We start from the raw sequence: 20,104 nt of genomic DNA, 5'->3' as shown, positions 1-20,104 counted from the left end.
AAACATTAACTTTGGCATTTCATAACAAGGTACTGAAAACAATAAGGAATAACCTAAAGAAAACAGCCGAGTGTGGAAATCAGCATACTCTCCAGGATTTCTCACAGATGTATTTGTAAGAAGCCCCTGCTCACAGGGTGCTTCCCACCACGGTATCACAGAAAGCTTCAAATGCAGCTATGGAAAATGCAGGAGTATCCAAGGGAATGTAGGACTCAAGGCAGCTTTTGGTTGAGAAGATGTTATGCTGATTGTATCTCTTCATCCGGACAAACCTGATACACAGATACTGACTGGGACAGGGATTTTGTCCTCCAAGAAAGTGGACAGAGAAAACTTCTGTCCACCAGAGAGGTGCAACACCCTGCAGGATTCAACCTGAGCTGCCTTTAAAATCATAGCAGACCCAGCAAGCAAATTTAGTAACCTCAGTTACTTGGCTCATCATCTTGGACACGTCCATCAGAGATGATGAGCCTGGATCCCTCAGGCATCTGAGGAGCATCCAGACCAGCCAGGAAAACTTCAGCTTTTGAATTAAACAGGAATGAACCTCTTTGCCTCCAATGTGCACTCAATCACATGAACATGGTGCTTGCCTTGCCATCTGGTTAAGTCAAATCCAGTTTCTATTGGATTAGAAGCCCATTTGAGACAGCTTGCAATGAATGTTTACACATAATTTACAGTTTGGTATCTTGCTTGTGAAGCTTCATCAAACAGAATTCTGAAAGGCAGGGAAGTATGAACAGCAAAGAGGTGAGATTCTCCCTGGCTATCCTGCCATTCAAGTTAGGCCAACGTGCACAGCAACGTGGGACACATGCAAGAGAACATTTAAATTGTCTTTTGCAAAGTTTTCAGGGCTGGTTGAGAGCCACTTTGAGGAAAAACTGCTGGCAGTGTAAACCCCTCAGCAATTGCAAAGCTGTTAGTGATGCAGTGGGACATGCACTGCCCAGTTCAGTAGTTTTAGATACACACCTAGATCAGCCTCAGTGCATGCTCCACCAGCAGTTAGTAAATGCTACTCAAGTGGTTAAGATCCCAAGCCAGTTTCCTCTAGGTAATGCACAGTTTCAGACAGTTTTGATCTGCTACAGACATGATCCAAGCCTCAGCCATTCTCAAAACATGAACATTTATTATCAGATTGTTTTTCTTACCCAAACTTCACATGCTGATCACTGTTTCAACACCTCTATTTTAATCTCAAACTGCAAACATCATGCTGCCTTTTTATCAATCCCTTGAGCAGCCTGACAACAACAAGTTGTTGCTGCACAAACTATGGAACAGCTGCCTTTGGAAGTTCTCTACCAGGGACTCATCCAACCAGGACAAGACTCTTGAGTCTGTGCTTCCCATTCTGATTCTCTAGGTTTCCCTCCATGTACTCTCAAACTCTTGCTCCATTACTTGGATGCATCCTGTTCCTATGGCTAACCAGATGCTTCTCCCAAGAAATCCTTGGATGAGTTCCAAGCATCAAGGTGTCAAGTTAAAGCCTGCTTCTCCACTTTTTTTTTTTTTTTTTGTCAAATAGGAATTTTAGTCTCAAACTGACCCTCCCTCCATCTTTTAAAAAGCTATGCAGAAGAAACTCATAGATGAAACACTTACTACTTTTTCATGCACCAAACACAGAGTTACTAATTAGTGCCACCATCACACCTAACAAAAAATACTTAAATCTTTAGAAAACGTAATTTGGTGACTATTACACTTAGATACAGTTTCTGGAGCATTCCTAAATACAAATTCAGTTACAGACCAAAAGAAGATCCCTACCTCCACCCTTTTAATATTAAAAGCTTGTTTAATTTCTGAAGCATCTCCGCAGTCCCAATCCCTTTAAAAGTAATCTTTCCTTACAAAATCTGCCCTGTGTCCATTCCAGATGTCACTTAAGAGAAAGTGCCATCAGGGATTACGATGGTTCCAGCTCTCCCCTCTGCTGCTCTGCCCTTCTTTGGGCTGACATGCAGGATTTCTCAGGGCTAATAAAGCAGGAAAGAGGGAAGTGCTGGACCCACCTCGTGTAACAAAAGATTTAAAGATAATGAAAGAACCACCACAGTGTCCCACCAAGGTCTGAGATCTTAGGGAAATTCAGCCTTAGGACTCTGCCACAGCACTTGGACCCTCTGAGCCTGCTGGGCTTAATGTTTGGAGAGTGAAGAGATGAGAGAGCAGAGAACTCAGAGTTGAATGAACTGTGCTGCTGGTCCTCCCTGCCACCAAGCCCCACTCTGCTCTTCTCCCACTAGTTCTCTTTTGCCTTTTCTCTTTTAGTTTTCCTCCTTACAAGTGGCTCTGAGCACACTTACCATCTGGGACTTCATCCGGCCGCTTCCGTTTCTCATAAATAACTATGATGACCACGAGGATAATGATTTCTGCCAAAATCCCCAAAAAGGGCCAGAGGGGAGCCAAGTGGCTGCGGACACGGAGGATGGTTGTGACAGAGACAGAGCCAACCTGGTTGGTGGCATTGCATTGGTACTCGCCAGGATCCTCATTTATCTGTAGGTTTGTGATGCTGAGCTCAGTGTAGTTGTCCTTATTTGAAATAAAGAATCTGCCAGAGGAGTTGTTGATGTCCTGACAAAAAGAAAAAGGTGGAAAAGAGCAAGAGCTTTAGTAAGTGCTGCTGCCTTTTCATGTCTATGTCATGAAAATGAGAAGATTCCTGCAAAGAGGCTGGTTCCTCAACACAACAGAGAAGCCCACTGCAGTGTTGATGCTGTTCCTCTCACTAAACTGAATTGTGTTTCAAAACAGAACAAAAAGCCTGCCAGCTTGACTGACAAGCTGTACTTTCATCCAGCCATGAAACATGCCAGTGATTGTGAGCCTATAAAGCTACCATGTTCTCAACCTTTGGCTTCCAGAGAAGCTGCTGCACTCCACAGAGCAGCTCACGGCCATGAGATGAAACAGATCGACCTGAACAGATGAGAGAAATAACAGGAGACAGATTCCCTAACATGAGGGGGAAAAAGAGCACAAGCAGTCCCAGATCAGATTATCATACATATCATTTGATAGCATTTTTATCTATTTAAGGTTTAAGGGCTGCCCTAATAAATTTTGCTTTGTGTGAAGTTTTATGTTTTTAAAAGAAAAACACTGCTCACAGACTCATGGCCAGGGCAGCCTCAGCCACTGACTTCAGGAACACTCAGAGAAGCTGGAGGCTGATGCCCCATATTCTTTCCAAGTGTGAAAAAAAAGGATTCCTGAGTTGCTTAAATTTAAAGAATTAAAGGGCAAAAGTTTGACAATGTATGGATATTTGATCTTCCTGAAAGTTAATCTTGGATTAATTTATCAAATAAATTCACAAGAAAGACAATGTGAAGGGAAATCTGCACCTCAGCACTGAGGACTCTGGTGACTCCCAGCACTTTGTAAGTACCTGACACAGCACTGTCCCAGAAAACTTTAAGTTAGCAGTGAACAATCAACCCACACTATTATTTGCTTAACATTTTTAATTCATCTATCAGTCAGATTGCTTCCTCTCTGGAAGATCATACAGCTACATAAAAATAGGTGGGCTGAGGGTTCAGCAACCTCTAGCTTTTCTTCTGATGTTTCAGATGCTGGTCAAGTGTTTTCACTCACTGTCAGTTGCCACATGGAAAACTCACTTAAGCACCAACAAGTATCACCACAACATCCTGGTTGTTAAGTCTTGAGAGCCCAACCAGTAAAACTGGAAAACCACTTGAGAAATTTCTAACCAAATTGGTTTTCAAATCACATTTCAAAACTCACGTTTCGCACCTCACAGCCAACACAGTTGATAATCTTACCCAGCAGCAACAATGTAAAAAGTATCAATTTTGTAGTCACTGCTGCTGGAAAATTCCAGCTTGGCTCACTGATGTATCAGACTCCTAAGGAACTGCATTTTGAGAAGCTACAAGGTGGCCTAAATAATCTATCCTTAAACCCCAGGACATATTGTTTCCTTCTGGGGGTTTTGTCTCCCTGACACCCCAGTTTTCTTACCTCAAATACTCCATTGACCTTCTTGCGCCACACCCATTCGGGGTGTGGGAAGCCCACGGACTTGCAGTACATCAGTGCCTCCTGCCCCTCGTTTTTATTTTCACTTCTCTTGTGGCCAGTGATGTCAGGAGTGGCTACAAAACAAAACAAAGACAGTCTGTGTTTACAAGATTTACTTTCAGCCCTGAGAATCTGTAGAGAAAGTGAGTGACAAGTTCTCTGGAAGCTGCTCCTTCCCCACACCAACCCCCTCTTACAGAAGGAAAATCTCCATTTCCACATCTTTCCAAGCAGCATTTCAACTGAAGATGCTCAAGGACATCCTCCAGGCTTGGTTTGCCAGACAAATTGAGAGACAAGGGGGAAATGGCCACAACAACCCCATGCAGCGCTACAGGCTGGGCAAAGAGTGATTGGAGAGCAGCCAGACAGAGGGACCTGGGAGTCTGGATTGCCAGGAAGCTGAACATGAGCCAGCAGTGTGCCCAGGTAGCCAAGAAGGCCAATGGCATCCTGGCCTGGATCAGGAACAGCGTGGCCAGCAGGTCCAAGGAAGTGATTCTGCCCCTGTACTCAGCCCTGGTGAGGTCACATCTTGAGTCCTGTGTCCAGTTCTGGGCCCCTCAGTTCAGGAAGGAGATTGAGGTGCTGGAGCAGGTCCAAAGGAGGGCAACTGGGCTGGTGAAGGGACTCGAGCACAGATCCTATGAGGAGAGGCTGAGGGAGATGGGGCTGTTCAGCCTGGAGAAAAGGAGGCTCAGAGGAGACCTCATCACTCTCTACAACTCCCTGAAAGGAGGTTGGAGCCAGGGGGGGGTTGGTCTCTTTTCCCAGGCAACTCTCAGCAAGACAAGAGGGCACAGTCTCAAGTTGTGCCAGGGGAGGTTTAGGTTGGATATTAGAAAGAATTTCTTTACTGAGAGGGTGATCAGCCATTGGAATGGGCTGCCCAGGGAAGTAGTGGATTCTGTGTCCCTGGAGATATTTAAAAAGAGACTGGATGTGGCACTCAGTGCCATGGGCTGGGAACTGCAGCGGGAGTGGATCAAGGGTTGGACCTGATGATCTCTGAGGTCCCTTCCAACCCAGCCAGTTCTATGATTCTATGAAATTTCAGTATCAAACTTGAGTTATCTACCAAAAAACTCACAGCACTATGTTAGCTCAGCTATTTTCCCAGTGCAGGAAGCTGAGGAACACCCCCACATATCTCTTTCTCTCCCTCCCCACCATGCAGGATATATCCCTGTGACTCTTCAGTGCCTTCATTCAGCTTTGAAAAAGAGCTGGGAGAGGTTCTGGTTACAACTTGCCCATCACCACATCAGGACTCTGAGCTGACACTGCCTTAACATGAATTTTGGAAAGCTGAATCAGGGTGTTTTTCCTTTTAGTTTTGGTCCATGGATGATCTGTGACTTGTAACACTTTCTGCTTGTTACACCTCACAGCAACACCACTCCTGGGGACCTCAGAAGTCAAAATCCCTCCAACACAGAGTAGTTTCATTCGGCGTCTACACAAATACAACATATATCCTGAGGAGGGTGGGCACCTGCAAGCAAAAGCCCTGAATAGCAGCAGAGGGTCCTCTGAATTAATTTATCTATAAATAACAGCACTGCCCTTTGCCACCTTTGTCACAGCAGCCTAATACCTCACGAGAGATTATAATGGATCACTGGAGGGCCTGAGCTGAACCTGTGCTTAAGCAGATGGCTCTGGTGCTGCACTGACCACCTTTAAAGCTCAGTGGCTTCCTAGCTTGCTAATTATGTCACACATGGCCTGCTGTGTGATCACACTGATCTGTTAATCCAGTCACAGCCCAGTCCGAGGGCTGCAGGAAAAGATCCCCAGGCTGAGAAGTTTATTATTCTGCTCAAGAGGAGTTGCCCTTAACACCAGCAACCCCTGGGGACAGGTAGGGAGAGGCAACACAGGCTTGTGGCAGCTTTATCTGCAGCTGCAAAATCCAGCAGACTTCACAGCTGTCATCAGGCACAGCCAACAAAACCAAGCAAAGCATCTTGTGTAAGAGGACAACATCAGCTGAACCTGCTCTGCCCAAAAATTACATCATCCCTCTTTGGGAAAATGTTCAGCCAGTTTCAGGGCTAAAGGAATCACTGTGTTTCAAAGGCAAGAGCTTTTCAAGTGCAGGAAGCATCCCATGTCTTACTCCTGCAAGCATCTGTCTGGACAGTCATGCAGTGGATTGGTAATGTTGTTAGAGGCAGAATTAAAATAAGCTTCTGAACAACAAGGAAAATCGTAGTTGTAAGAATATTTAAGCTATAGCATTCTTTAGCATGTGCTTATTTGCCTGAGAAGACACCAGGAGAAGCTGATCAAGCCAAGCTTTTCTCAAAAATGCCCATGAAAAATCAAACAGGATTTTCAACAGGCATGTGAGCTTTGCAGAACTTCTGAGCAGTCTTTACCACTTCTGAAGCACCTTGCAGCTTACAGGATGAATTAACTGTTAGCTGCCTTTTCTGACAGATGATTTCTTCTTGGTATGTGCTGACAAGGTGAAGATCCCCCAGCCTGGACACTACTGCAGAGGATGCAGAGGGCAGGTCCTTGCAGAGATACTGCCCACCAGGAATTACAACTAACTCCAGGACTTCTGGTAGAACCCTTAAGGAAGTTTTGCCACTTTAAAATATTTTAATATGTTAAGCATGTTTTGTTTTGTTGTGGGGTTTTTTTCCTGATTTTTAAGCAAACATCTTTTCGGCAGCTGAGTAAGAGCTCATGACCTAAGAAAAAATACCACTGTATCACTCCCTGGGCAGAAGGTGAGGGAAATACATTGATCTAAGTCTGTAAGTACCCACACTGGCAAAGAATGGCCTTGCTCACAATGCTCAATATGCATGGTGGTACCAATGGATGAAGCTAGACAAATGCCAGCTTGTTGAAGAAGAAGGTACTGGGGGGTTTAGGAAAGAAAACTGATACCTAATACACATCATAAAAATAGCTGGAGACACAAAAGCATGAACTTCAAATGAAGACACCAGATCACAGCAGTTCTCTGGTTTTGTGCAAAAAGAAGCTGCCAGGTATGGAAACTGAAGCAAGCTCGACAGGAAAGAACACTCTGTACTTGGTAAGTGAGCAGACCTGTGCCTTCAAGGGGTAGTAAAACTTGGAGGAAATGAAGTTTTCAAGCTGAAGACTTCAAGTAGAAACTAACTTGGCTTTAGAGCTGAGTGCACTGTGCAGGTATCAGTGTGCACCTGCAGTGTGCTTTCAAACCTCTGCCTGCAGCCCCACAGAGGAACAGAACATCTGTTCCAAAAAACAACAAGAAGTGAATTTCATTTTGTGACCTACTGAAGGGTGTCATCTCCTCCTTGCTAGGCTTGGAAAGTTATCTTGCTGACATGAGCTAGGAAAGGCAAATGACAACCTTCACGGTTTTGCTTACCTGAGGTGACAGTGAGTGCACCCAACGTAACGAAAGCCCAGCAGAAGCCAAGCTGGCACTGATGGGCTCTCAAAAGCAACTGGAAAACACCCAGTTAAGAAAAAAAGGAATAGGACTCCATCAGCTTGAAGCTGAAGCCCCACACACTCTGTCATCCATCAGCACTTTGGTTTTCACCACCATCTACCAGCAGACAGAGAGTCAAAGCAGAACCTTGCAGGGAAAAGGGCAGAATCAGTCAGCTCTCTGCAGCTGTCCCACTTTTCCTGTAAGGCTGCTGATAGAGAAACAAAGAAAGAGAGAAAGGTTTCTAGGACACAGTAACTTTCTACTGCAGGGTGACCTGGTGTTCTCCTCCAGCCAAAAGATAATTCTATTTATTTAAGAAGAGGACATCTTCATTGGGTTACTGCAATGAGAACAGAAGTGACAGGAATACATTCTGCTCTTCCCTTGCTGGGCACAGCTCTGCAGCAGCCACTGACAGTGCTACTAGGGCAGGGACTATTTTTGAATGCAGTCTGAGGGGAACATTAATATTTCAGGGCATCTGCTGCTAGCCAGCTTTAAGCTAGGGCTGAGATGTTAACCCAGAACTAGACCAAACTGTTTGAATCCCTGTGTTCTGCTGCACAACCTGCACTCACATTGCAACTGACCTCAGTCACAGATTTAGCAACAGAGCAATGTTCTCCTGTGAAGCTTTTCAAGATGAGATTTTTTTCCTACACCGTTCTGCTCCAGTACCAGATAAGGCACAGAATGAGGCAGGTTTTATACAAAAAGGATTCACTTCAGCTTAAGCAGCAGAATCCCCATCTCTGTTCAGCTCTAGTTGGCTGCAGAGCTGTGGGCCCAACGTCCTGTGGCAAACTCCTACACTAATCAGATCCAGATAATCCCCCAATAAAAGAAAATAAGTATTTTTATTCTAGCATTGTGAAACAGGAAAACTAAATGCTGACTGTCTGAAACAGTACATGGAAGAGCAAAAAGAGGCAGGGTTAATTAATTGCTACTGATTAAAAAAAACCAACAGATTTAGCCATTCTTGACTCAGGAGTAAGCTTCTGCTCAGCTTCATTTTCCTGATAGTTTTACACTGAATCAGAAGGGGGGTGGGGGTGAGGGCTGTGCCAGTGTAAACCTGGGACCTCCATGCTTCAAGTACCCAAGAGGCATAAAATGCACTGTGAAGCAGCTCTGAGTGGTGTGCTTTTAATACAGCCGTGCAGAGAGGTGGGTTTTTTCCTTGGTACAGGGCATGCAGTGTCATTTATTGATATATAAGAGATACTCAGCCCTTAATTCCAGGTCTTTGCAAGATGTTTTACTAGGAGCGAACTAATGTCCCAGTTAAAGCCTCTTCAAATTTTCCCATTAAAAGACAAAATTAAAGCAAGGGCAAAAGCACCTAAAAATATTCTTGCATGTCAAAACTATTATGTCTTATGGGTGACCTAGTAAAATGGCTCTGGAAAATTTATTCTTCTGCATTACAATTCTAATCCATGTCTACCTTTACAGCCTGGGCAGAGACCAAAGTGGCCAAAGGTAGGAAGGGAGAATGCAAGATGCATTTTCTGGGTAATGCTGAGGATCGCTCTAAGATGCAGTTGTGCTAAGAGAACGCCTGACTTCTTAATTAATTTCTTGTACTGTTAAGAAACCTCTGCTTCAGCTTCACAAGACAGCCAGGAGTCATGAAACCAAGATCTTCCAAGGCTGTGGAAATAACCACTTGTTATCCAGTCTGCTGCTTGGGCTGGAGCCAGAGTGAAAGAAGAAGAGCAACATTCTGAGTGCAGGTATTCCATGTGACACAGGAGCCTCTGGCTCAGTTGAAGAGAGGGGGTACAGTGAGTATTTTTCCAAAGTGCTCAGTTTTATGCCTCTCAGGACTGATCCTCTGAAGAGGACTTGATCTTGGGAAACCAATAGCAACTGGGAAGGCTACAAGAGGAAGGTGCAAAACAAGGAAGAGATGAGGAAGTAAGTCAGAAAAATCCCCCTGATAGTGGCAAAAAGGCCTCATAGGAAGAGGTATTAAAAAGCTCTACCTGTCCAGGTGCAGGGAAAGAAGGGAGCAGAGCAAACATGTTCTCCATCACTCATCCTACATACATTGGTAATCTTGGTGGTTTTGTTATTTCTAGCCAGAGAGGACTGGAAGCAAGTGGGAGAGTTGAAATAGATGATCTCAGAAGGTCCCTTCCAGCTCTGATAATTCTGTGAAGCATGTTCTTCCCCATCTGGTTCTCATTGCTGCTGCTCTGCACCAGACACCAGTTTGGAGTTGTCAGATCTCCCAAGATCTGGTTAAAGAGCAGAAAGATTGCAGAAGCAGAATTCTTCAGGGTTGCATTTTGGGGGTTGTTTTTTTCTTTTAATCTTTAAGTTTGCAGAGCTCCAGCATCACAAGAACTCAGCAAAAGCACCGAGGAACTTCCCCTGTGTGGCAATGGGGCAATTAAAAAAGCCTGCATCTAGGTGGGGAGTAAACAGCACACTACATCTTGGCTGGGTCACCATCATGGTCCCAGGTGACAAGAACCACACCACACCCCATGGCCTGGTTACCTGCCATGCTCTCAGCTAAGTGACCTCACTGCAAAAGCAAAGGGTGGGAGAAAAATCCCTATTTCAAGGCAGAATTTTCCCAGAATCAGCTCAGCCCCTTGTTTCAGGCTTAAAGCTGTAGCCACACAATGCCCCTAACATCATTTGAGCAAAAATACTCAAGAGACAATACAAAAAAATACTCTCCACCTGACATCTCATCCAAAAGCCAACTTCTGCCATGCCTGGGAAGAAAATTTTGCTTTAAATATGCAAGCACACCTAGCAATTCTGAAAGCAATGCTCATGTTGCTGCATTTTTACCATCTTATACAGGACATAAGAGAGATTCAGGAAGAAAATAGGCAACATTACATAAAAGGCAAATGGCACTGGTATACCCTGGATTACATCTGCTGTGAGGCACTTGTTGAAGTTGTTCACAAGCTGTCAGAAACTCACTATTTTGGTCCACAAGCAGTTTCATATTCAGAACCATCTTTTCTACATGCATCAGCAGTTTAAAAATTGCAGTATGATTACATTTAGCAATTAAATTTGTGTAGAACTGCTTGTCCACAAATCCTGGGACAGGTCACACATGAAGGTAAGCATTAAATTATGGTGTGGTCAAACAAGATTCCTGCCTCACATCACATATGCCTTGATTAACAACTAGGTAACAACTCCACACTTGGAGTAGCAGCAAAAATCTGTTTGATAACTAAAACTGATTTGGCAGAATCTGTACAATATTGAGACCCAGCTGCAGGAATCAGGGACATGCCATCCTCTGCAAGGTTCAATAAAACAAAGCCTGTGTACTCTTTTCCACTAGTGTGGATATTATCCAGAGACATTTCCATATGTGAGATACTCTGAGTGCTCTCTGCCTAGGATGACTGCAAGGAGACTGCAAAGTTCTCCAACTTGTGCCTTGAGTGCAATCCCAATTTATTACTCTGGAAGTTTCCAAGTGTCAGGAGGCAGACAGGAAAGCATTTTCCCAGCTTAAAAGCATTACACATTTCAATGTCTTCTTCACAGAACACTTGGCAAGGTATTTCCCACTCCAGAGAGGCCCTGGTACTTCTCTCTGCTGAGGAAGATTTAAGGCCCATCAGCCACTCCTATGATGTTACAAGGAGGAGCTGGAGAACAGGAGTCCTGGAATTGCAGCTGCTGAGCAAGCTGCAGGTGTAAGACCTGCCAGGAGTGATGCTGAAGTCATTAACTTGTAACTGATAACAACTCTCTTGTATTTATATATCAATAATCTGTGAAAAGTTGTTAGTAGGGATTGGTTATTACTCTCCCTCTGCATTTTGTGCCACTAATTCAATCAGATCTATTGGCTTTTCTTTCTACACTGTTAAACCCTATGCCCCTGCAAACCCCTCTGCCAAGTTCTCTCGGTGTCTGACTGGCAGCAGACAGCAGAGCAGCCCCAAGCCAAATGTTTCTAAGAAGTCTTTTCAGAGATGATTCAAAGCTGGAAAAGGCCTTAATCTATCACTAAAGTTCAATTTCCTGTCTCTGAAAGTGGTTTGTCACCAAAAGCAGCTTAGAGAAGGCAGAAAGGACTTAAGATCTTAATTAAGATAATACTAGACTTACTAATTAGAGGGCAAGAGCAGAATGCCAGAAAAAAAATTTCCCGCAAAATGAAAAAACCCAACCTATACCTATGTACCCTGAAGAAGACAAGATCACCAGAAGCACAATATGTTTGAATTCAACTTGCTGTAAGCACAGCAATAACTATCTTCAGAGGTGCAGTCAGATTCTCAGTAAATAAAAAAAACGTTCTTCAGGTGTTTACATACTATACCTATTAGCTAAGGTCAAAAGGAATTTGTTCTTGCATTTCCACATTTTAGATTTCCTTTTGTTTTTACATTTCCTTGCAAATACAGCTTCTGCACCAGAAAACATTGGGTGTGTTTCAATAGGTTGTTTTATGCAAGATCACTAGAAAAAAAAAAACCTTGAAATTGACACAGGAAATCAGCAAGCTTTTCTCAGTACACTACCAGCCAGAATGCTCATTTGTAAGGCAATATTTCTCTTCCCCAGGAAACTATTTGCATGGTTCAAAAGAGCTGTTCTCCAGAGAGGAAAGACAGCATCCAGAATAATACTGTGCATTTGTGATGCCACACAGACTGCTGAATTACTCCCACTTCCTTGCTTCGGATCCAGGAACCTGACCATGCAGAGAAGCACCAGAAACTCCCAGGAAAGAGGGCAGCTTCCAGGTCAGCTTCCAGCTTTTGCCACAGATCTGCAATCCTTCATTTCAGCAGCAGTCAGCACAATATAGATCAGGACAGGTTGCGTCACTGGTACAGGGATGCTAAAAAATCATGTGAAGCATCCTCCTGCCTATTTGCTATTTTCAAGCAGCAGCAGAGAAAGCTTGGGTTGGGGGTGGAAAGAAGATGGTAAGTAATGCTGAGATAGATTTCCAGCAAGCTTCCAGTACAACCTCATAAAAAAAGCATCAGTATGGTCCCAGATGCACACAAGCTGGTTGCAAGACTTTTTAACACATTTTGCATGAAATCGTCTGCCTCTGATTAAAGCTGCAATAATGCATTGATTCCTCTTCCTGCAGGGCATGAGGGGCAAAGTGCAGCTCCTGCAGAGCAGCAGGCCAGTTATTTCCACAGGTATTCAGTGAACAAATCACTGTGTTTTGTGACATGTCTCTGTGTTACCTCTGTGTTGCACACCTAACAAAAATACTGCTCTTTTGTTCTAGAAAAACTAGAATAAAATTTAGTGCCAATCATTTTGCAGTTTTTATCCATGATTCTATGGTCCTAAAGATGCTGGAGGCCTACTAACATGCACATGACAGGAAAAAATGGGTTCCTAAAAGGAGAAAAAAACAGCTTGGTGTACAGGGCATCTGTTGTAACCAGCACCCGAGATTTCCCAGCAACTGAGATCATCTCCACAGACAAACACCAGTTCCAAGCTGTCACACACGAGATGCTGGTTCTCACTTTTTTCCTGTTCTGAACAGACAAACTCAAAGTACATAGAATAGAATAAGGTGGCCTCATTTACTGTGTGAAACAGGGAGGAAGCCACATCTGTCTTTGCATGAGCACAAACATATTTGACAATAATCTTTAACCTCCTGGGGGGTAGATTTACCAAAGGAGTGCAGAAGTGTGTGCTAGGTGGTGGTTTTGTACCTGCTGTAGACAACAATTGCAATGGTCACTTTCCTGTTATCTGCAAGATCTTTCCCCTGGGACTGGCCTTGAAATCCTAACCAAGGGCTGGACATAATCTTGATTTCACAAGGAAAGGCCTCTCAAGTTAGCTCTCTCACACAGCCAAGGTGGCAGAGGCAGTGGAAGCACTTCACTTGCAGGGAAAGGAAACAAAAGAGAACAAAAAAATAAAAAAGAGTACCTCTCACTTCTATAGTGGCGTTGGCTATGGGAGAGTTGGCAAAGACAAACACACACAAGTACTCCCCAGACTCCTCTGCTCGGGGCTTGGAAATCCTGCAGACAGGGAGAGAAGAGATGAGCAGTGTTAAACAGGGTGGTAGCAACCCAACATAAGCAATTTTTTTTTCCCCCTCCCCTGTATTTTAACTGAATTTCACTCTAACTTTTAATTCAAGGTATGTTGTACAGGCATTAACCACTTGGAATAAAGGATACTGATTGCCCAGAAAAAGGGTGGGCTCTAGGCTGGGGAGTCAGTACTAATTCAGCTGGAAAAGCTGCTTTTAGTTTAAAAGCAAAGGAGCCCCAACACCTGTTATTTATATTTATGCACTAGAGTTAGTTTGATGCGAGACATCCTCAAGCCACTGAGCCTGTTAGCCAGATATCTCCTCCCACTGAGAGCAAAATGTGATTTTTATGTGCTATCTAAATTGAAAAAATCATACATGGCCAACCAGAAAATACAAATCAAGGTTGATGATTGTCTCTCATAAGCTTTTTTTTTTCCTTTTTTCTTTTTCCCCCATAACTAATGATAGAAGTCTATGTTTTCTCTGGTTCAGTCTATGTTTTCTCTGATTCAGACTGGATGTGGAAAAACTGCAAAAGCTGGTCAACTCATGAAGGAAGACACCACACAGGAATCTGCTGCCACTTGAAAAGAGCCAGACAGAAGAAAATCAGAGCTGCAACAAATGCAGGACAGAGGACAGAGGACAGAGGACGGAAAAAGGAAAAAGGAAAAAGGAAAAAGGAAAAAGGAAAAAGGAAAAAGGAAAAAGGAAAAAGGAAAAAGGAAAAAGGAAAAAGGAAAAAGGAAAAAGGAAAAAGCAAAAAGGAAAAAGCAAAAAGGAAAAAGCAAAAAGGAAAAAGCAAAAAGGAAAAAGCAAAAAGGAAAAAGCAAAAAGGAAAAAGCAAAAAGGAAAAAGCAAAAAGGAAAAAGCAAAAAGGAAAAAGCAAAAAGGAAAAAGCAAAAAGGAAAAAGCAAAAAGGAAAAAGCAAAAAGGAAAAAGCAAAAAGGAAAAAGGAAAAAGCAAAAAGGAAAAAGCAAAAAGGAAAAAGCAAAAAGCAAAAAGCAAAAAGCAAAAAGCAAAAAGCAAAAAGCAAAAAGCAAAAAGGAAAAAGGAAAAAGGAAAAAGGAAAAAGGAAAAAGGAAAAAGGAAAAAGGAAAAAGGAAAAAGGAAAAAGGAAAAAGGAAAAAGGAAAAAGGAAAAAGGAAAAGAAAATATTAATTTACACTCAAGATGGTACAAACTTCTAAGTCCACCAGCTTTTGCTGTCTTTCAAAAAAAACTTTTGGATGCAAATGAATTAAAAGCTCTGTGCATATGCTCTTCAGATATTTACCAACAGAAGACATCTTAGACTAGAGAAGCATAGGATGATGTGATGCAGAATTTACAACTCCAAGCAGCACAGAAAGTATATTTCTTCCTATCCTTCCATCCCTTTACTGAAAGGCTTCTTGGCTTTCTTATTTTATTAATAATCTTTTGAAAAATACTTCGAGTTAATAGCATGCAGATGAACAGCAACCTTACAAGAGAGCATTGTAATAAAATAATTTAATTATATGTGGAAAATACTTAGGCACATGGAAAAAGCTGCTCAGTGTAATTACAATACCTTGACCCAAGTGTTCACTGTGTTTACAGCACTTACTTTCCAGAGTCATCGATGAAAGATTAAAGTCAGTTACAAAGTCTTTCAGATAAGCAACAATATACCTACTTTTCTGGGTTAAAATCAAAAAGATTATCTTAATGATGAAAAGAATGATCATGTAGTATTATCAAACATCAAAGCATTAACTGTTGTTTTATCTGTAGGCAGGTAAAAGATCCTTAGTGAGTGTGCAGCCAGCCTGAACAGGAGTGCCTGCTGACACTGCTGCCATAGGTGCAACCTTCTCCTACCTGGATCCACCCAACTTTTTCCATGATTAAAGAGGCTTCAACACTGAGGGAAGGCAGGGAATGGCTTTCTCTAATTGTCTTTAGACCCTTAGTAATTAAGAAGCAAAAAAATCTTGTATTCTTTGAGTTCTACAAAAGCTTCTTTTTAAAGTGTGAAACTGCAACAGCCTCGACTGGAGTTCAGGAAAGCAAATACAAACTGATAGAGCTGCCAAGTTTTATGGTCAGACAAGCACCTGAAACAACAAGTTTGGTTTGCAAACAACTTCCTTCAGTCCTGGGGCTTTGGGGAGAGTCTCAGCTTTTTGTAGACAGAGACTTTCCAGTACTTTCTCCAACGTTGCTCAGTACCCTGCTACCTAACTCTAGGGACAGGCTACTCAAATCAAAGCTCAGGAATGCCAGAACCACTTCCAAGCTCTTCCTGCTTATAAAAGAATACACTGCAAGTAATTCTTGCCCATTTTTAAATAAAATGGTGAACTGAAAAGCTAGACTTCACTCTGTGCTGAGTATAGCAGCTTCCCAGCTAGAGCAGCTGCATCAAATCTGAATGATGAATTAGGAAAGATGTGTTCAATTACTAACATGATAATGAAGACCTCTAAGGTGAAGTTTAACCTATAAATTCTGGAAGTTTTCTGGGTTGTAAACAATGCTGAACTTCAGGGTCTAACTGCATCTTATAGCAAGCCAACATTTCCTAATGACTGAAAAACTGAGAACCTGAAACTTCAAGGGTAATAAATAGAATACAAGACATGAAGCAGTCATGTAAATGCTGGAGTTAAATATCCTTTTTCAACCAGTTATGTTGATGTTGCTTGCATGAGACCTCACTCACAGCTTTTTTTGGTATTTCTGGATTTTAAAACATGACCAAATCAAGCTAAAACTAAGAAGATCAAATGCAGTGTGATCACAAAATGCAAAAGAAAGCCTGAAACAAGAAGGCACAGCAAAGCAGTTTATTAAATTATTAAAATGATCATTTATAAATGATCAAGAATCAAAGACCTTCTTTGCAAATGCAGATCAGGGAGCAGTGTGCTCTACCAGCCTTTGGTTTGCTGCAAACAGTGACTGCCTTACAGTCTGCCACTTCACTGAAAACTGAAGCCAAGTATAACTTTTCCTTTACAGAAAAATTTGTAAAGAGAAATCCACCCCAGGTTGGAACAGAAGTCATCCTCAATACCCAGTTTCCTGAATAATAATGTGCAATTTTCAATAACCTTGATGGAATGTGCCTTTTGTACCACTCAGGCTGGAGCTTTTGGACAAGACTGCTCATCAAGTTAATTGCTAGATAAGAAAGCAGAACCTTTAAAACTCAGACTCAGTGTTAAAACATTGCACTGAGGAAGTAAAAAGATGTGATTATGGAAATAAATGAGACTATTTTTTAACTGCAAAATTGAACAGATAACACACACTGAGTAAAATGGAAAATAAAAGGAAAAACTTGGAGATCTTTATTAGAATCAAACATAACTTCCATAATCCAGTGGATGAACGGATGCTTTGCTAAGGCAATGAGAACCTTGAGTGTTTCTTAACCCTGTGCTGGCATGCAACATTTGTACTGAAAAGAGCCCACAGTACTCTACTGGAGTGAGAGATAAGCTAGTTGAGTAAGTAATGCAGAGACAAGGCACAGTAAACCAGATGCAGTACCACAGAGCAGGCCTTGACAAGACATCAATACATCTTCCTGGTCTAACAGCAGAGCAGCTGGGTCAGAAGTGGTCTGGTATCTTCAAAAAGTAAGTTACTACCAGCAGGTAAAACCTGCCCTAAGAGCTCTTCATCTTAGCTCAATGCTGCTCAGAAAGTTGTATTTGCTATCCATCAAGGGAGGGAAATGGAAGGGAAAAATGAGGGGAAAGAAAAAGTAAGAAAATGACACACAGACAAGATCTCTGATGGCATCACAGAGCAAGTTTCATACTCTGTCAGCAACTTGACAGCAAGAAAGCCTCAATTCAGCGACAAAGAAACACTCAAAGGATTTCTGCTCAATGTAAGCTACAGTGGAGTGAAAGAGGTGGCTCTTTGCCTTCTGTTCTGAGATGGAAGGTAGAGACAAAACCACAACATGTGTACATGGAATAGATCAGTGCTGAAAATGGAGATGTAGTGAGAAATAAGCAGCACAAGTGACACAGCTGTAGTGCTTTCATCAAGATTTGGTACCATTTCATAGTAGCAGTTTGACAACCCATCAGTAACAACTTGGAGAGCAACACCTTTCATCTCCCAAGGCCAGAACATGACTAAAGCAGCTGATTTCAGCAGTGATTTATGTGCTGCATTTCTCTGCATGATAAAGATGCACAGCTGCAGGTCCATCTTTGTGCAGAGAGAAGTCAGACAGACTACACAATGTACTTAGAGGAAAAGAAAACTAGACTGTGTCTGCCTACATCCACATACCATGTATACTCTGGAGAAGAACTAAAAGAGTTTGGATTGAAAGAAGTTTGCAGCAGGTTTTTGTTGACATTATGTTGACCTGAGCCAGTTGGGACAGCTGGAGACAACAATTTTTCCAGAATCAATCTTCTAACACTATTCCCAGATGCAGCTTTTGTGGAGTTTCTAATGCAGATCAACTCAATCTGTCTGACCCCTGTGAAGCTGACCCAGGGATCCTGGAGTCCCCACGTCTCGTTGTCTATCCCAAAGCTGTTGCTTTACCAGATTTGACCATTCTCCAGTGTAACATGGGATTATTCCAAAAAGACTTACTTGTATTCTGTAGTGTTTGTAGATTTTCTAGTGCCAGGGATCTCTTCTCCATTCTTCACCCAGTAACTGGCAGAAAGGGGACTGGGACTTGTGGTGAGGTTACACTGCAATGTGACAGCTGGGCTATACACATGAATGACTACATCCTCACTGGCATTGATCCTGGGCTCTGAAACAAAGAACATATTAAATAGCAAGAATTCTTCCCTGGCAACTGTGCCACAATAGCCTAAAATTCAAAGGGATTGAAGAGGGAAGGGAAAAAGACTACACAAGGAATGTCACTGCACTGATTTGGGAGACATCAAGAAAGTCACAACAAAACAGCTGACCACTAGTGAAGGCAACACCTTAAAGATCAGCACTCCTATATTGAAAAAAGAGAGTTATTTAGGTGGTTTATTTCAATATTTAATATCATTACAGGTTTCTATGTAACATAATTTGTTTTTTACACACTACTGGCATGAGAAAACTTAAGTCCTGTGACTACATGTTAAGAGATCAGCTTCAGAAGCAGCTTCTTTCTGGCTATTACTTGGTTCTTCAAGTTTTAAAACAAGCCAATTTTCTCTATGGAACAGCCCCCAAGACAGCCTTCTGAATAATATTTCTAGACCTCTCCCTGGAAAAAACCCTAGTGTCTACCTAAGGAAAGTATCCTGTGCACATAACATGTTTCCAAAAAGCACAATTTCTCCAGTACCTGAAATTTAAGGAAACACTGTGTGAAAAAGGCACAAGGCTGATGCAGAATGGCTGAAAACAGCCTTTAATGCTTAACAATAAAAATTAAGCATACACACTGTGTTAAAATTAGAATTGGGAACTATTTAGTTTCTAAAGTAACCCTAAACACAAACATTTACGAATAAAAAAACCACAGGTGAGCCCCATTGTATAAACAAACTGTAAAAGTTACAGATTTCTCTGGTTGCACAAGAAACTGAACCCAGGCTGTTTCACAGTGAAATATTACCTGACAGCATTAAATTCACATTTTTTAGGGGGAAAGTCTTTCAGAAGTAGTAAGATTAGCATGAGGACACTGTCCTTATGTTTGATAACCATATTTTCTTAAGATTGTGTGGATGGCTATTGCTTTCTAACAAATAAGGCTGATGAATTTTTAGAATAGTCAGAGTTAAGTTTCTTCCCAAAGTCAGAAAAAAGACCTTTCTATACACAGCTCACAGCTAGTTTCAAGTCTTTGCAAAAAAACTTGAACACAGGATGACTGGGCTTAAAGGAAATTTAAGAATTCTTGCTAATAGTCTCCCAAAAATACCTGGATTTTGGTTGGCTATAGTTTCAGCTTGAAGTAAAGGCCACTCCCATGACCCTGCTCAGCAAATGCTGCTCTGTCTTTGCTCTATTTCCTTATTTTAAAGGGTGAAACGAATTCCAAACAAATTCCAATGAGCAGCTGTTGCCAGCTGCTCATTCCACTGACCACACTCCTGCAGCATCAGCCTCCCTGAATACCTCCTCTGCATTTTGGTCAGCAGGAAAGTGCAGGAGGGTGAGGACCATCACTCAGCCTTTATGATTTCTGCAAGTCAGCAAAGGCTTTTTCATCCTGTAAATTTTGTTACGCCCTGTGGTAACACACTTGGAATAAAAACTGAGTCATACCCACACAGTCTTTTAGATATTCATCTGCAAAGCACTTGGAAAACAAATTATGAAATAGGGAAAGTGGAAAATACCAGTACAGTCAGAAATGTTGCATATTTTTTGTCACATAAAACACGCCTCTATGCAACAGTTCAGTACTTAGACTATTGCCCAAGAGAGACAGGGAGAAAAAATATCTGCCTACTAATAACCTGACAAAGCCATTTGAGTCCTCTATATCCTTTCCCCCTTTCCTCAGCAAGCTGGCTAAACAGCCTCTTTCCACAGCTATTTAAAGCCAGGATTATCATTTAACTGCAGAAAAAATG

General features: G+C 42.2%; 1 protein-coding gene across 3 annotated transcripts in view; it reads right to left on the bottom strand.

Annotated features, from left to right (window-relative positions):
• NPTN (neuroplastin) overlaps positions 1–20,104 on the bottom strand; it is a 65,638-nt gene that overhangs the window by 16,144 nt on the left and 29,390 nt on the right. For all 3 annotated transcript variants that reach the window (XR_011728012.1, XM_071754602.1, XM_071754601.1), the window contains exons 3-6: positions 18,159–18,327; positions 13,448–13,542; positions 4,021–4,154; positions 2,331–2,604 (exon numbers count right to left, since the gene is read on the bottom strand). Coding sequence is in view for 2 of the 3 variants with exons in the window: in XM_071754602.1 (XP_071610703.1) it covers positions 2,331–2,604; positions 4,021–4,154; positions 13,448–13,542; positions 18,159–18,327 (672 nt within the window). In the remaining variant the exon portion in view is untranslated. The remainder of the gene's footprint in view (positions 1–2,330; positions 2,605–4,020; positions 4,155–13,447; positions 13,543–18,158; positions 18,328–20,104) is intronic.

This window comes from Heliangelus exortis, chromosome 11, assembly GCF_036169615.1.
Source record: "Heliangelus exortis chromosome 11, bHelExo1.hap1, whole genome shotgun sequence".
Lineage (NCBI taxonomy): Eukaryota > Metazoa > Chordata > Aves > Apodiformes > Trochilidae > Heliangelus > Heliangelus exortis.
Note: the sequence above shows the minus strand (reverse complement) of the source record. Positions and strands in the feature narration are given on the sequence as shown.